Consider the following 15,852-nt stretch of genomic DNA (forward strand, 5'->3'; position numbering starts at 1 on the left):
CAGCCTTTAACCTTCCACTTTGAAAGCCTGCGTCCATCCCCCGCGACTCAGTCCATAGGCAAGATGTCCTGACTGTTAATCATCCCAGTGAAACACATGTCCACAGTGTAATTTACTCGCCTGGGGAGATTTTATTTCTACTTTCCTAAAAAAAACAAAAAAAAAAAACTGGGGATTCATATCTGAAACCACTAAATGTCGGCAGTGCAGATTTTGGCTTTTCTCAGTGGATTGGCGGGACTGGGCGCCATTATTGGTGCCACGGTGTCCAATGAATGGAGGGTAACCAGCCGGGCATCTTCAGTCATCACAGTGACCTGGGTCCTCCAGGGTCTGTGGAACAACTGTGCTGGAAATGCTATTGGAGCTGTGCACTGCAGACCACATCACACCATCCTGCAGCTGGACGGTGAGTGCAGGCGCTCATTGTTTCATACCGACTCGTGTTGGTGCCACTTTCTGTGTTGATCACTTTTACCTTCGAATACTAAATGAATCACAGTGGCGAGATAGCTTCTTTGTTTGAAATGTAAATGTGTTTATTGAGTAGCCGTGTTGTTAAAAGAAATACTAATCTGTAAGAATGCAGTATAAACTACCGATTACCACAAAGACAACCATGTTATTCATCAGGTTATGAATTTAAGCTGCAGCTTGATTTTTTTTTTTAAAGTTGAATTCTGAACCATAAACTGCAACAGCAAAGACGTAGTCCAAAAACCAAAGATTTGATATTGATTTATAAAATGAAGTATTACACCTAATTTCATTTGTTTAATAATGCTTGCTGAAAGTTTTGCACTATATTTCATTGGGAGTATTTCTGATAATGTCTTAAAAAGTCTTAAATAGGTCATCCGATTCACTATCTAATTACGTCACTCCGTCTTATAGAACATGTCTAAATTTTCCCATAACATGAAAGTGTGTGACTTATACTGAATTCATTAGTAGTTCCCTCCAATATCAATTTAAATCTATCTGGATTAAATAGAAGAATTCCTTGGTCAGAGCATTTCATAATATTCATTCACGGTGCAGTTTGCGGTTGATGTGTTAACTGTGGCAAATGTTTGATTGCCACAGTTCAGATTTTAGAACTGAGATTTCTTTTTTCATTGATGCAAGATGGAGAAATGAAGGCAGTAAACTAAATAGTTTAAACTTTAAACTTTTGAAAGTGATCATTTCAGTGGTATGAAAAAACAGAAATTCAACTTCAATGCAAAATCTCAAGTTAAAAATCCTCTTGTTGACATTCGACTTATGTTATCTCAGACAGCTTTACACGCTCATGTTTAATATCAGGTCAGAGACAAAGGGTTTGTCATGCAGAGTGCATTTTGCTGTGTGCTCCATATCTTCGTCCACATGAGGCCGAGCCGTCTTTAAAGTTTCACTCTCTGAGCTCAATGCATGATGGAAGTTGCTGCAATTCAGTTGGATCAAATAGTCTCTCTAATCATGTTTGTTGGGTTTTGTTTATTGTATAATCGGCTGCCATGTGACATACAGCTTAATGATTATATACTAATACATACATCCTGCTCCAGGTGTCATGTAAAATTGTGGACGGCAGTATACATAATGTGGGCTGCAATATTGTTCAGACTTATTGGAAAAGGTGGAGAGAGCCTACTTTGAGTTATCAAAAAAACAAACCAAAAAAAACAACTAGAGTTTGGGGCTCGACCTCTTTGAAACCGAAGAGAATTTAATGGTTAATTGTTAGAAACGTCCTGAATTGAAATCACATCGTTCACCTTTAATGCCAGTAAATTGCTCAGTGTGGCAACATGCTAGGAGTTTTGTTCATCTCAATTACTTTGAAAAGACAGTGAACATTTATTCTGTAAATATCTTTCTTGATAGTTTTGAATGACCACATCTGGTGATTTGTTTCCACACATTTCTAAATGAATTCTCACCTTTTTTGTGACATTTGTCGGGAATTAATCATTTTCTCACTCTCCATCAAGTTATTTGTTCATCCATCTTCGTCCCCGGTTTGTCCACACGAGGTCGTGGTGGCAGTATGGAGGGCAACGACTCTCAAACATCCCCGTGCCCCGTAACAGCCTGCATTTAGTCTGAAGACACAATCCTCATTTCCTGATCAACTGAAAGATATAATCTCTCCACTTGGGTTTTTGGGTTGATGGCATTCTATTCAGATGCCGGAAACACCTCAAATGAAATGTCTGGAAACGGGGCGACAACTTTGAGTATCTCCTGGATGGTTGAGCTTCTTACTCAAAAACTCCTTTTTGCAGCTGGTATTTTGAATCTCATTCTTTCAGCCCTGACCCAAAGTTCATGAACATAGGAGAGAGTGGTGATGCAAAATGACCTTATACAGCTCAACTCACTCGCCTCCGCAATTTCCACTGCTGGTGATTAAGGATGCCGCTCCCCCCAACCGGAGAGGGGAGTTGCCAGAGTTTCCTATGAGAAAAGAATAGACTCAGACTTGCAGGTGCTGATCCTCAGCCCACTCACTAGTAACTCATTCCAGTGCATGCTGGAGGCAGTCAAGCAGTGGAGCCAAAAGGACAGCGTCTTCCACAAAAAAAAAACTGAGACGCCATCTTCTGGCCTCCGTGTTATTTGTTGCTGATCACTATTTTTAGAACACATAGTCCCTGTGGGCGATTCACAAACTCCTTGCAGGAGCCCCACTGCAGTGGATACTCCTGTTCTAGCTATTCATCACCATCCGTTGTCAATACATATCATTACATATAATGATATACAAAACATTTGTAAAATACTGCCTGCACACTACACATATAAAATCTGCATGTGTAACTGGGTCAGAAAAATCGAGATTTCACCTTCCCTTGCTTGCTAAGTAGTTGCTTTGTCAGTTTTTCCCCCATGTAGACGCTGTCTGCCTCCCAGTGGTGCTAAAGCACTCGTATGATAAATAATCTAAGTGTCTTCTTTGTTGTGATTCTTTTTTTTTTTTCTATCATTTCCTTTTCCACCCAGCAGACGGCCTTATCTGAATTGCTTCTTGGTCTTCCAGACCTTGTCTTTAAATCTGTACTTCCCCATTAACTGCTGTATTTAATGACATTTTGTTTTGCAGTGGAAACCGAGCACTGTGGAAGCCCATTGATAGACTTTACAGCCTTTAACTATTTTCTCAGACTCAGTTAGCTTCATTTTTAGAAACCCCAGCTATTTATTGCCTTTAGACGAGCCCATGGTTGGTGAGTGTATATAGATAAGTCCATCAAGCAAAAAAATGCTTTTTATAGTGTCTGTTTGCTGCAGTTAAAATGACTTTTTTTTTTTACTTAAATCCTCTGTGTTCCTGTTGTTACTCAAACACTTTCATTCATTTCTTGTGTATCTGACCAACTGGGTGACCAAGCGTCAACATGGTCAAAGAGAGTTATACCGGTCGGGCATTGCCACAAGGTGGAGCCCAAAACCACCATATAAATCAGGGGTGTCAAACTCAGATCCTCGTGGGCCGCAGCCCTGCACGTTTTCAATGTCTCCCTCCCCTGAATGTCCTGATGGTTCATCATCACATTCAGCACAAAGCCAGATAACGAGCTGCTCATTGCAATCAGCTGTGTTGAAGCTGGGAGACATGCAAAACGTGCAGGGCTGCGGCCCTCGAGGCCTGGAGTTCGACACGTGTGATATAAATTAAATCCTTCTTGGGGGTGGGGGGGGGGGGGGGGGGTCATGTCATTTCCACATCCTGATCTGGTCATATCACCCAGTCTCCAAACACATTTATCTGAACTGAAAATATTTTCCTTCTACCTACAGAGTTACTGACATGCTGTTAATAAGTCATCTCAGTCCTGCAGTGTTAAGTCCAAGCGGAAGTTGACGCACTTCTGTTGTGTATTAATCATAGGTTGCAGGTGAAAGATGACAGACCGAGGGTGACACTCATCCTTTCTCAAACACACGTCTCACATTTGCTTGGCATATTTTGTCAAAGAGAGTGAAAAGACAATGGCGTTTAATTCGAGTTTGTTGAACAACTCTAAAGTCATGATAATCATTTTATGGTTGTTTAAAACTGTTTTAAATTTGACAAACCTACAAAATACCTGTTGAGCAGTTTAATCCTTTATGGGCTAACCTCATTTAAAAAGCCTTGAAGATGCAGATCAGATGCTGCACATTGAGTATATATTGCACAGACACACATAGAATGTGTATTTTACACCCTGTGTACATCTGAAAATCCTGTGTATGAATTCTTAGTCTTTTGTGACTTTGTAAAGCAGCTCACATTTCCTGAACTTTCAGTCCTCATCAGGACGTCTTTGAGTCATCGTGACGTGACGCGAGGGGGTGGCAGAGGCCATCAGTGACCATTGGTCACCCGTTGACGTTTAAGGCCAAACTCCTCCCCTCAGAATATAACAGTCCACAACACATTAACTATCAATCATTGCCTATCCATTGAACCCACTCAGGTTGAGGCCGGCCACATTTTCAACAAGGCTCACCAGGACGAAAGCTATTAATCAATTTCAGGAGCCGCCGATCACCCGCTTCAAAGCGTGTGGAGGAGTCGTTTCTGCACCGTGAGCAGCATGTATACGGAGATTTTGGCCTTCATTTTGTCGACCTCGGGGTGGGTGCTGGTGTCCTCTACCTTACCGACGGACTACTGGAAGGTGTCCTCCCTGGACGGGACCGTTATCACGACAGCTACCTACTGGTCCAACCTGTGGAAGACCTGTGTGACCGATTCAACAGGAGTCTCCAACTGTAAAGACTTTCCCTCCATGCTGGCACTGGATGGTCAGCAGCTCTTCTCTGTTCACCTTAAGTGATCTAACCTTACGGGTGTCCTGATTTTTCTTTCTTTGATTTTGGGGCATTGGTTCATCCAAAGTCACACGATGTTTTGTCTGTGAGCACGTCTTGTTTATCCGTGACATCCAAAGAAAGTGAACGCTCTCCTCGACGATATGCATGTTCAAGGTTATGTCCACACTATTAGAAACCCCCCGACTAATAAATATACTAAAGCCTGAAGTAAGTCTCCAACTCATTTACCTCTAATCGTGTCAATGTTTAGCTTTAGTTCCCAGAGATGGAAAGCCATAAAAAAAGATTGAGTGGGACCCTCGGGCGGTTTTGAGCATGGCTGACTAGTTTCACACTTCCAAGGCTGTATTGGCCTCCAAATCACATCTCAGTGGCGAGTTTCATCCTAACACAGTCCGAAAGTGATTCTAATCTTTGTTGACTAATTGTATTGCTTGTTTTTGGTGTAAATTGGTCACTGGGTCAGTGACTCATTGACCTCCCATAGTGCAAATGTGAGAAGAAATGTAAAACCACTGCAAAGAAGCGCAGCAGAGTGAAGTCTTCTTAAGTTGACTTCAGTTTTTTATTTGCAGGTTACATCCAAGCATGCCGAGGACTGATGATCTCAGCTGTGTGTCTGGGCTTTTTTGGCTCCATATTTGCCCTCGTGGGCATGAAATGCACTAAAATTGGAGGATCTGACAAAAACAAAGCCAGAATTGCTTGCTTTGCAGGTGTAAACTTCATTCTCAGTGGTACGTACAGACAGAAATGTCCTTGCAGTCACTATTTCACTCCCGCAGCTTTATGACTTTGTTTGTTGTGTTTTCAGGCCTGTGCTCACTCTCAGCATGCTCCATCTATGCACACCGGATCACGTCGGAGTTTTTTGACCCGATGTACGTGGCTCAAAAGTGAGTGACGTGTTTAATTCCACTAAGATAGTTTTTCTTTTTTCTTTTCTTATTTTTTTTTTTTATTCCTCACTAAGTGCTAATGTGTGTCTGCAGGTACGAGCTGGGTGTTGCTCTCTTCATCGGCTGGGCAGGTTCAGTCCTCTGTGTCCTGGGAGGCTGCATGCTCTGCTTCTCCTTAGTGAGCAATTCTAGCACAAGGTTCGCATCGCCGTTGAATTTATATTTACTGAGGCACCTTTTATTTGCTTGGCAAACTTGTGTTTTAATTTAATCGCATTGTGTCTTCACAGCCCCAGCCATAACAGCTACATCTATAAGAGCGCCGCCTTGCATTCGCATCTGTCTTCTAACCCAAGGGGACAGGTGAAGTCCACAAACCACAGGTCTCCTCCAGAATACAGCATCTCCTCCAGGGTGCAAAACTTTGATAAAAATGTGTACGTGTGATGAATGAGAACACAAAAAAAACAAAACTATTTTAAAACACTTTTAGTCTGGGCTAACGTGTATTTTATGCATAAAAAGAATAGCACATTGTATACTGGTGAGTTTTTAAATGTTTTTTAGGTCCAGATTTTCCATTTTGTGTATAATTTCTACAATTTCAAGCTCTAAATATAATTTTTGTGACAAAAGTGCCTGTTGAATCAAGTCTTTATACTGCTTTAGTTTTTTTGTTTTTTTATTGTAATATCCTAATAAAAGTGTTGTCAACTTTTGTAAGACATGGTTTTGTGGTTTTCTTGTGCTTTTTAAGTGGACGAAACCTCTTTGGGTTGTTAATCTGTAATGACAACATTTAAACCTGTGTCCAGCACTCATTTTATCCCGTTTAACATGATATAACCATTAACTATTTTTGTAATGTGCAAACTGAAGAGGAGGTCAAGAAGGCTGGAGATGTGTGGGTGGGTGACGTGCACGCCCAAATCTCCCACAAGTTTACTGAAGTTAAATTTAGAAAGGAAAAGCAAAATCTAGTTGCAGCTGTTTACGATTTGGGTTTTGGTTCTTGTGCATGGATAATGTAACCCCGAGTGACCCTTCATCGTGTCGATTGCCATGAAGACGAGAGGGCCCTCGACTTTGTTCAAACTATGTGTAATATGTGACTGGAGCAAGGCAAATGTGTAGCTGCTGCATGTAAATAGGAAAAATACCGGGATTTAGCTGAAAATAGTGTGGAATACTGTCTAATGCACACAGTTTCATATACACCTAAATAACAGAGAACCAACAGCTATATAGGAGGCAAACACAGTTTGAAACTTATTCCTTATTATATTCTTTATGCTTAATTAATGACAAACCTATTTCTGAGAGATGTTTTAATATCCAAGAGTTTTGACAAAAAAACCCAAAAGGCAATTTTTCATCTTCAAATGATCAAGCTGAACAGAAATCAAAGGATGTGGAAAGATACTAACCTTTTTAAAACCTATAATGCTTTCTGAAACAAACATTTTTTTTATTGTTTGTGTTTTATATTGATTCAGCATCTAATTAAACATCTTTAATTCAACATGTTGAAAAATTATATAACACCTCAGTTTTGTGATACACTTTCTAATAAATCTGTATGGGATATGAATCTCTGCAGTTGTGACCTGCGGAAAAGCTGTGCCACTTTATTTTACGGTGAAGAGCTTTCCTCCATACCCACACCGAAAGATCAGCAGCTTCCTGTTTCCCTCAGATAACCTGAATTTTAACTTGTTTTACTTTGAATGTTCTGTCATATTTAATCCATAATATGTTATTTATACAAGTCGATTTTTTTTGTTTTGTAGAAATTAGTGTAATATTTTGGATAATGTTATAAATATAGAACTCTGTCACATGAACAAACTATTTATGTTTTATGTTTTAAAGAACAGAAAAGGGGGCTGTAAGTGATGTTCCTAGAAGAATAACCTGTTTCAATTATTTCTGAGGCTTTGATTCACCCAGTGAGTTGGGTATACATTTAAAGGAGGCGATGTGTTTTCTCAGTCTGGCTCCTGTTAGGAGGTGAAAAGACTGAGTGATTGCACATACAAACGTTTATTATTTATTTTTGGCATTGTAACTTAATTGAACACATTTTGCCCCCAAACTGATCCTAAAATCACACTATCGCCCTCTAGTGACGTGTTGAAGTACAAGTAATACAAGTCTGGAAACAAAATGTTATATGTCTGTTGGGCAATATTCTGGCCCGGAGACAAATGTAGCTGATGACCCCTGCTGGAAGGTAATATGGTTTAATCCAATATATATAAGAACTGTTTTATCAAACCACCGTGCCTTTGACAAGGCTGAATAGAGGAAGCTTCAGGACAGATAAAGCAGCAGTATATGGAGAATTTCTTCAGGTACTTGATGTAGATTTACAGGAGAGGTCAGGTCTGCTACACTGACGCTGATGATCACACAGGTCAAGAGGCCACTGCAGATTTTGCATGCGATTATAAATCTGTGTTATTCTTTTAAATATTGATTTATAAACCTTTACTAAGTTCTTGCATCAAGTGTTGTTTAAAAATGTTAAATAAAACGTTAATGCATTATTTCTGGTCTGGAAACACATCTTAATTGCTTTTTGAAATTAGATTTTAATTGAGAGTTTTTTGGGGGGAAATGTGAATAGTTCACAGAATAAAATGAAAAGGTTAATTTTACTCAAACACATTCCACTCAGAAGAAATCTGAAAAATTGTTGTGTGGTTTCCTAATTTTCTTTTCAGATATCTGTGTGCATGTCATTATAACTGATTCATATAGAGTCTTGAGGTTTTCAATTGAATTCTACTTCCGTTCCTGTGTGTTAGGGAGGAATCTGACCGATATGCGAAATGGGAAACAATTAAATGACGTTTCTGAAGTTGAATAATTTTTGTTTTGATTAATCCATCAAGTCTTGTTCTTAAAATCTTAAGAATTATCCAGTCCAAATATAAAAAATTTAAATGCCTTGTAGGAATTGTAGAAAAATGCACTTTTAATTTTAAAATGTTCCAAACACAACTTGGTAAAATTCCACATCTGTTGCTTCTGCTAGAATTAGCATTTGTTTGTTGGTCGTTGTAAATCTCTGCTGACTGTCAACCGTTTCCACTTTTCCACCTCTCAAACAGTAGAGTATTGTCCCTCCGATTTCTACTCGTTCAGATTGAATTCTGATGCTTTGGATCATCTTAAGAGACTACAGGACAGAAGAAAGAAGTATGATTCATGGGAAAGAGAAACGAACTGCAGACATAAAAAACAAGACACCCGGAAATTCTCCTTACTGAGTCTAACATCCAACAGATTCCTGCGGAGGAGCTACCAATGATACTTGAAGTACTTATCCTTTTCAAGCTTTACATTTCTATTACTGACCAAAAAAGGCAACCAAATACTACTTTTGTTCTTGCCCTGTTTTTCACTTTCTGTAATATTATGTACAACTAAATGTGCGTTTTTACAGGTTCCTCCTGAAATTGAGAAAAAGTATCTAAATAAAATCACTTGTGTAAATAAACGTAGAAGTTTAAAAGCCAATCTCACTGTAGCCACTGTAAGGCATTGATAAAATCATTAAATGTACGCTTGCCACCAAATGTGCAACAGTAACTCTGCTATGGTTTGCATTCGAAAGAATTCAGAATGCATAAGGTAAAATAAATGGACAGAAATCCCTTATTTTTAAAAGATACTTCATTATATATAATGAAAATTTTCCAAAAACTGGAAACTACAAAAAGGGTGAAAGAAGAAATGTGAACCAAAACCATAAGCTGATGCTTTCATGAATGTACGGTATACTAGGATACCTGGTACCTTCTTTAAGAGCTTTTAAGGGCTCCTACTTGTGTGAGTGGACGTATCCTCCAGCATTTGGCTTCACTGTGATGTTTTAGCAGATCGCAGGTTGGAGATGAGGTCCCGGGGGCATTCAGGGGATCCAGGGGAAACATCTGGCTCCTTCGAGCTCCTTTCATTTCTGCAGAGTTCTGCAGCTAAGCAGGTTGTATTACGTTCTGATCTGTGATGTAAATTGAAACTCCAGTTAATACGACATGTTTAAACTTGAAAAAGGTTTGTGCATGAAAAAAAACACATTTTAATTAGATTTTTCATCACGTGTTTATTGTATGCATAGTTTCTGCATGAAAGTCAATGCTTAAGATTAAATAAGTAAAAAACATGTCCAGGAGTGGTTTAAAGTGTCGGTTTACAGTAAACATCTCAGACAAAAGCACCGAGCCCTCATCAACATTAGAGACACGTGGCGCTGACGGACTCTCATCCTCCCAATTTCCTCAGCGTCTGTTATCTGGCTTTTGGATCCCTTCACTTGACGCAATACTGGCGGAGTTCTCGGCTCAGCAATGAGGAAACGTCTGATTCAAATCTTCGGCTTTTTGATCTCGTCACTGGGATGGCTCTTTGTGCTGTGCACTATGGCGATGGACTTTTGGAGGATTTCCCAGCTGGGGGGTCAAGGGGGCTCCTTCATCATCAAGGTGGCCTGGTACTGGTCCAACCTGTGGAAGGACTGCTTCACTGAGTCCACTGCAGTCACCAACTGCAGGGACTTCCCAGTGCTCTGGAGCGTCACCTGTATGTTCCGTTCACCTCATAGTTACACTGGCTGCCAAACATTAGACACTGAACTATAAGACAGTAGTCGGTCAAATCATCTTCTGTTTTCTAATATCGTGTTGAAAATAGGCAGGGGAGGGGGGGGTTATCTGTGCACGCACACTGAGTTTACTCTGTGGAGTAAAATTCGTGTGACACTTGATTAAAGAAAATGCTTGTTTTTGATTGTGGGATTACTTTCCTAAATTGATCAAATTACTGACATTCGACGGCTAAGAAACTTAGGTTGTTAATGTGAGCTAATGTCATTTAAATCATTTCACTTTCAGGTTTTTACTCATGAAGTGAGTAAATAGTGTTAAATGAGTAGTTTGTAATGTGAGATCAATGTCAGAACGTTTGTCTATTTTTCAAAGTCAATTTAGGTAAACTGCTGCTTCCTGCAATATCATATTCAAAAGAAACATTGAAAAGATATCGGGGGTATGTTGGAGCACAGCTGATAATTGTTGACTCACAATATGACTGCGAGAAGCCTCAACTATTTCTACTATGTTGTTCAAAAAAGACCATTGAACTCTTTCATATAGATTTCAGTGGCATCCTTATTCAGGAATGAAAACACAGTGGAGTTGATTGATTTTAAAGAGGGAACATGCTCACAACTTCCAAAATCAGACCCGATTGTGTGATAACACTTGATTAGCCTGACAGACCCCCCCCTTTTTTTTTTTTTTTGTCTTTGTTGTAATTCCTGAACTTTCCCTCTTCCTCACAGATTACGTCCAGGCAACGAGGGGATTACTAATGTGTGGCTTAGCTCTTGGGTTTTTCGGTGTGACACTTTGCTTTGTCGGGATGGAGTGCACTTATATTGGCGGAGGTGAAAAAACTAAAGACAAACTGCTGTTTTCCGGAGCAGTTTTTCATTTTTGTGGTGGTAAGTACGGAGCATAAGGCCCACTTGTCTTTGTAAATGACACAAATGTTTTGCCCTCATTTATTTCTCGGTTTCGATGAAACGTCTCTTCACAGGTGTGTCGGATGTCGCTGGTTACTGCTTATACATCAACAGAGTCGCCAGGACAGCCTTGGCTCCCAGTATAGGACCTGGCGTCTTACGGTTCAGTCTTTTAAAACACCTCTTATTTTGAAATGTACTCATATCTACTGTTAAAAACGCAATTGAAAGGCACCATTTCAATTTTCTTTCACTCTTTTCCAGGTATGACTTAGGACCCCCCATTTTTTTAGGCCTGGTGGGGGCCTTTTTTATCATGTTTGGCGCTTTGCTTTATGCAGTGACAGTCTGCAGAGTGATCGGGCCAGAGAGGTAATTCAAGCGCTTTTCTTCACCTTTTTGTTTTTGCTCTTGAGCACACTGATTTCATGTTACTGTTTTTGTCTTTCAGTAAAGTGGTGGAGGTCTATGGAGGAGGAACTTACATGGCCCCTTACTCCAGAGGCAGGTCCTTGTACACTGGATACTACGGGCCGTCCAGGCAGTACCAATCATACTACGGATCGGGACGGACCAACAGCTCCAGGATCTCAAAGCTCTCTCAAACAACACTGACAAAATTCTCCGACAGAGATGCATTTGTATAGTCAATCCTCTATTTCAAAGAGAACACGAACAATGGAAACAAGAAGGTTTCTTCAGATTTGATTTGTGTTTGTTGACCAAGTCATTCTTGCAATCAAATAAACTGTCTTTTGTTTACTGTTAAATTGTTGACTGTATTGTGATTTAAACAAAACTTGTATGAACATTGACAATATCACTGTAATACTGATGATGATGATGATGATTATGATGATGATGATGATGATGATGATGATGATGATGATGATGATGATGATGATCTGTGACTGTATATTTAATAATAGAAAAAAGAAATATGATAAAATCATACCTTTTACATTTCGGGAAGCATTGTGTATTTTATTTACTTGCCGATGCTCCATGTCATCCACCACAGCTGTACACTAGTTAACCATAACATGACTAGTGAAGTTGAATAACACTGATCTCATTATTATGTCGTCTTTTAGTGGGATATGTTACATTTTGCCCTTGATGTTGCTGTTTTGGATGCGGGGGGGGGGGGACATGAACAGGAATAAAGATTTCAGAGTTTGATAGGAACCAAACTGTGATGGGTGGGCCAGACTGCAGCTGTAGTAGGAGTCAGCGTCTATCAAGTCTAATCAAAGGGAGAAAAAGTGATGAACCGATTAACAGGTTTATGAGCCATCAAGGCTCACGGAAGCACTTGGTCCCATGTAGTATCTATTTTATAATTTCTATTATTGGAAAGCTCTTCAGCTACCATGTTGGTACTATTAGTAATTCTAGAAAAATATGTTTGTTTTTTTAATCAAATGTAGAAGTTACTGCTGTATTAAAATCCTAGTTTGTGCTGGTTGACATTGCTTCTTCCATATGTGAGTCATCAAGCTTATATAAGGCTGTATGAATGCCCAACACATGCTGGAGCTCGAAATGTGTCTTTTTAATAGTGATAATCTAAAGGAAAATACCTCGAAGTCTTTTAACTTTTTGCTACATAAGCTCAAGGACTCACATTCATCCTTTGTCAAAAGTAGCAGTATTGTATTAGTATTGGCAATACCCACCATAGTTGAAAGCTGTATCTATTCTATTCTATTCTATTCTATTCTATTCTCTCGTACATTATACTTTTGATACTTTTTTTTTAAAATCGATTTAAAGTATTCATGAAAAAATGTATGTCAATATCACAAATCATGATCGTCATTTAAGTATTAAGTGAGCTTTCTCCTGGTTTGGTGTGTGCCTTTACCACCTAATGTTTGACTTTAGCACATCACTGGAAGTGCAGCCCCGACAGGCTCTTGGACACCAACAACAAACACATGAGCTAAAGTGATCTTTACAAAACAAGCCACGCTGTCCAAGGCAAAACATGTGATGATGTACACAATCCTGCTTTGTGTCCTTGTGCAAGCCTTTTTTTTTTTTTTTCTTTTAGCTTTTCATTTGCATGCTGCAGCTGAGCAGGGATTTGGGAGCAGACACATTTGGATTCTTCCAGCTGCAGAAATTCAACGCAAGAATGGGTTACAGGACGGTGGTGATGTATATGGAGATTGGCCTCTTTGTGATCTGTGTTTCCGGATGGATCCTTGTCTGTTCTACAATGCCAACAGAGATTTGGACTTGGTCTGAAGTTGACAGCATAGTCCTGACGACCTCCAACTACTTCTCCAACCTGTGGAAGGACTGTATATCAGATTCCACTGGAGTCTCTGACTGCAAAGGAATCCCATCAATGCTTGCATTGAACTGTAAGTAAACTCCACATATGAGAGATATAAATGATTAAAGCCAAGTCATTTAGTCATTTTAAATTAGTTTTTTTTTTTTTATGGCATGTTGTACTTCTTTCACGTGTTTGGACAGGGGATATTCACATGTGCCGGGCTCTCATCATCATCTCTATTATACTGGCTTTCTTTGGCTCAATTTTGGTATTAGTGGGAATGAAGTGCACTAAGATTGGGGGATCGGAAATTATCAACGCAAGGGTGACCTTTGCCGGAGGAATGAATTACCTAATAGGAGGTAAGACTGGACGCCGAACAAAGTGACACGGCAAATACGACTGCTCTGTAAATGAATGTGTGCGTATTGTTTTTAGGCATGTGTTCGATGGTCGCTTTCTCGTATTATGGAAACAAAATCAGGTCAGAATTTCAAGACCCCAACTTCAGAGCTCAGAAGTACGTACCATTTTCAAAGTGTACATTCAATGCACTCTTCAAATACACTATTAGTGTTTGTCTCACTTGTCTGTAAAGAAAGTGCTTTATTTTCTTGAATTTCTTACCAGATTCGAAATAGGTGTTGGAGTTTTCATTGGCTGGGGAGGGTCGACCCTTCTTGTTTCCGGAGGCCTGATTTACAGCATCTTTGCAGGGAGAGAAGGATGCCGCTCAAGGTAAAAACAAAAACAACAACAACAACAACAACAAAAAACATTGTTTTCGTGTTATTGTGTTTTAATCATTCCATAAATTATAAAAAACCCAGTGTATTTCTTGAATTTAATCCTGATAGCTCAAAGAAGAGACACCCTGCCTACCAACTGCCCAACGCCTACACAGTTGTTCCAACAAATAGGAGCGTTGTATCTTTTGCTCCCACTGTGATAAGTGAGAGTAGAAAATCAAGGACCACAGTCAGCAACAGCAGAAGAGACAGCAGAAGAGACAGCATACAAGACAGCAGACGAGACAGCAGAAGAGACAGCATACAAGACAGCAGACGAGACAGCATACAAGACAGCAGACGAGACAGCAGAAGAGACAGCAGACAAGACAGCAGACGAGACAGCAGAAGAGACAGCAGAAGAGACAGCAGCACGGACAGCAGCAGAGACAGCAGCGTCTCTGTCATCACCAACACTACCAAGTCATCAGCTACTAATGCATATGTCTGACTTACAGGTGGAGAAGAACTTTCATTCTGTGTCCTTTTCTCTTCATTCACCTTTGGTCATTTTATTCTCTATGTGCTGCTCTAACCTCTTCTTCTCTTATGCTAATACTTGCTTTGCCCCACATCAGGAGGCAATGTTTGGTTGAATTCTGGTATTACAAATGTTTATCATTTTATAAGATGATATTCCTGGCATCTATTAGGCAATAAAAAGCAATATATAATCTGAAACTGTAATAGCTATTGTACTTGTGGTTTTGTATCACAGCCTATTTTATTTGTTTAATTAGGCTCAGTTAGACACAGATATGGTTCTAAACATTTGTGTCTTGATTGAATGATTTGTCGTTTTAACTGTCAAAATAAAATAAAAATAAAGAATAAAAAGGATCGAGTGAAAGGAATTGACTGAGAAAAAGTATTCCCCGGATCCCTGGATTTTTCATGCTGTTTTTTAATCCTCCCAAATCTCTGGCTCTCCCGGGGAAGACCAAATTTTGAAAACTCGTTAAATCAATATATAATCAATAATATGTTTCATCTGCATTGTCCAGTTGGTGTAGTCTGATCTGAAAGTTTGGATTTATTGAAAATGTTGGTGACAATGATAACTGAATTTCCAAATGTGACATGTTTTTTTTTTGTTTTGTTTTTTTCATGAAACCCATTTTCTTCTTTTTATGTGCTGATTTTTTTGTCTTTGAACACTTTTATCATGACACAGCAATTGTAGTTAGCTGGACAGGAATAAAAATACTTCACATGTGTATGCCGATGTTCCATGACAATTATAAATCATTTTTATAAATCCCAAAAAGATACAAATTGTTGTTTTACATGCTTTGTGCAGCCATGAGACAATTACAGATCTACATTTAGTACTAAGAACATCATATTCCCTTGCTCTCATTTGAAGCGAAATAATTAAAGTATGCTAAGAAACTCACCTGGAATACTAAAAAAAAAGAATTACATATGAAATTTATCAAATAACAAAATAAAGGTTAATCAGTGACATTAAATTGTCCACAGATGTGTGTGGTTGTCTGTTTCTGTGATTAATAAAGTATTTCTATCCTATTCTAT

General features: G+C 39.2%; 3 protein-coding genes across 3 annotated transcripts; all 3 read left to right on the top strand.

The window, feature by feature from the left end:
* Positions 1-195: 195 nt before the first annotated feature.
* LOC308118671 (claudin-10-like) lies at positions 196-6,158 on the top strand (the record flags this gene model as incomplete). Its single annotated transcript, XM_080478181.1, has 6 exons — positions 196-409; positions 4,612-4,782; positions 5,388-5,549; positions 5,627-5,708; positions 5,805-5,909; positions 6,002-6,158. 6 exons carry the CDS (start codon positions 196-198, stop codon positions 6,156-6,158), a joined length of 891 nt encoding a protein of 296 aa, XP_080334307.1.
* Positions 6,159-9,955: 3,797 nt separating this feature from the next.
* cldn10l2 (claudin 10-like 2) lies at positions 9,956-12,710 on the top strand. The gene is made up of 5 exons (XM_080477847.1): positions 9,956-10,298; positions 11,059-11,220; positions 11,316-11,403; positions 11,506-11,613; positions 11,693-12,710. Exons 1-5 carry the CDS (start codon positions 10,067-10,069, stop codon positions 11,886-11,888), a joined length of 786 nt encoding a protein of 261 aa, XP_080333973.1. The 5' UTR covers positions 9,956-10,066; the 3' UTR covers positions 11,889-12,710.
* Positions 12,711-13,243: 533 nt separating this feature from the next.
* LOC308118619 (claudin-10-like) lies at positions 13,244-15,840 on the top strand. The gene is made up of 5 exons (XM_080478121.1): positions 13,244-13,613; positions 13,729-13,890; positions 13,967-14,048; positions 14,159-14,266; positions 14,386-15,840. Exons 1-5 carry the CDS (start codon positions 13,310-13,312, stop codon positions 14,765-14,767), a joined length of 1,038 nt encoding a protein of 345 aa, XP_080334247.1. The 5' UTR covers positions 13,244-13,309; the 3' UTR covers positions 14,768-15,840.
* Positions 15,841-15,852: the final 12 nt, after the last annotated feature.

The sequence above is a fragment of the Lipophrys pholis genome, assembly GCF_963383615.2.
Source record: "Lipophrys pholis genome assembly, chromosome: 13".
Classification (NCBI taxonomy): Eukaryota; Metazoa; Chordata; class Actinopteri; order Blenniiformes; family Blenniidae; genus Lipophrys; species Lipophrys pholis.

Excerpts from the sequence above, each read along its gene's own strand:
- cldn10l2 (XM_080477847.1), top strand. The coding sequence starts at position 10,067 with ATGAGGAAACGTCTGATTCAAATCTTCGGCTTTTTGATCTCGTCACTG. Across the intron at positions 10,299-11,058 it reads AGTGCTCTGGAGCGTCACCT|ATTACGTCCAGGCAACGAGG; the intron begins GTATGTTCCGTT and ends TCTTCCTCACAG. Across the intron at positions 11,404-11,505 it reads ATAGGACCTGGCGTCTTACG|GTATGACTTAGGACCCCCCA; the intron begins GTTCAGTCTTTT and ends ACTCTTTTCCAG.
- LOC308118619 (XM_080478121.1), top strand. The coding sequence starts at position 13,310 with ATGCTGCAGCTGAGCAGGGATTTGGGAGCAGACACATTTGGATTCTTC. Across the intron at positions 13,614-13,728 it reads ATCAATGCTTGCATTGAACT|GGGATATTCACATGTGCCGG; the intron begins GTAAGTAAACTC and ends GTGTTTGGACAG. Across the intron at positions 14,267-14,385 it reads AGAGAAGGATGCCGCTCAAG|CTCAAAGAAGAGACACCCTG; the intron begins GTAAAAACAAAA and ends TAATCCTGATAG.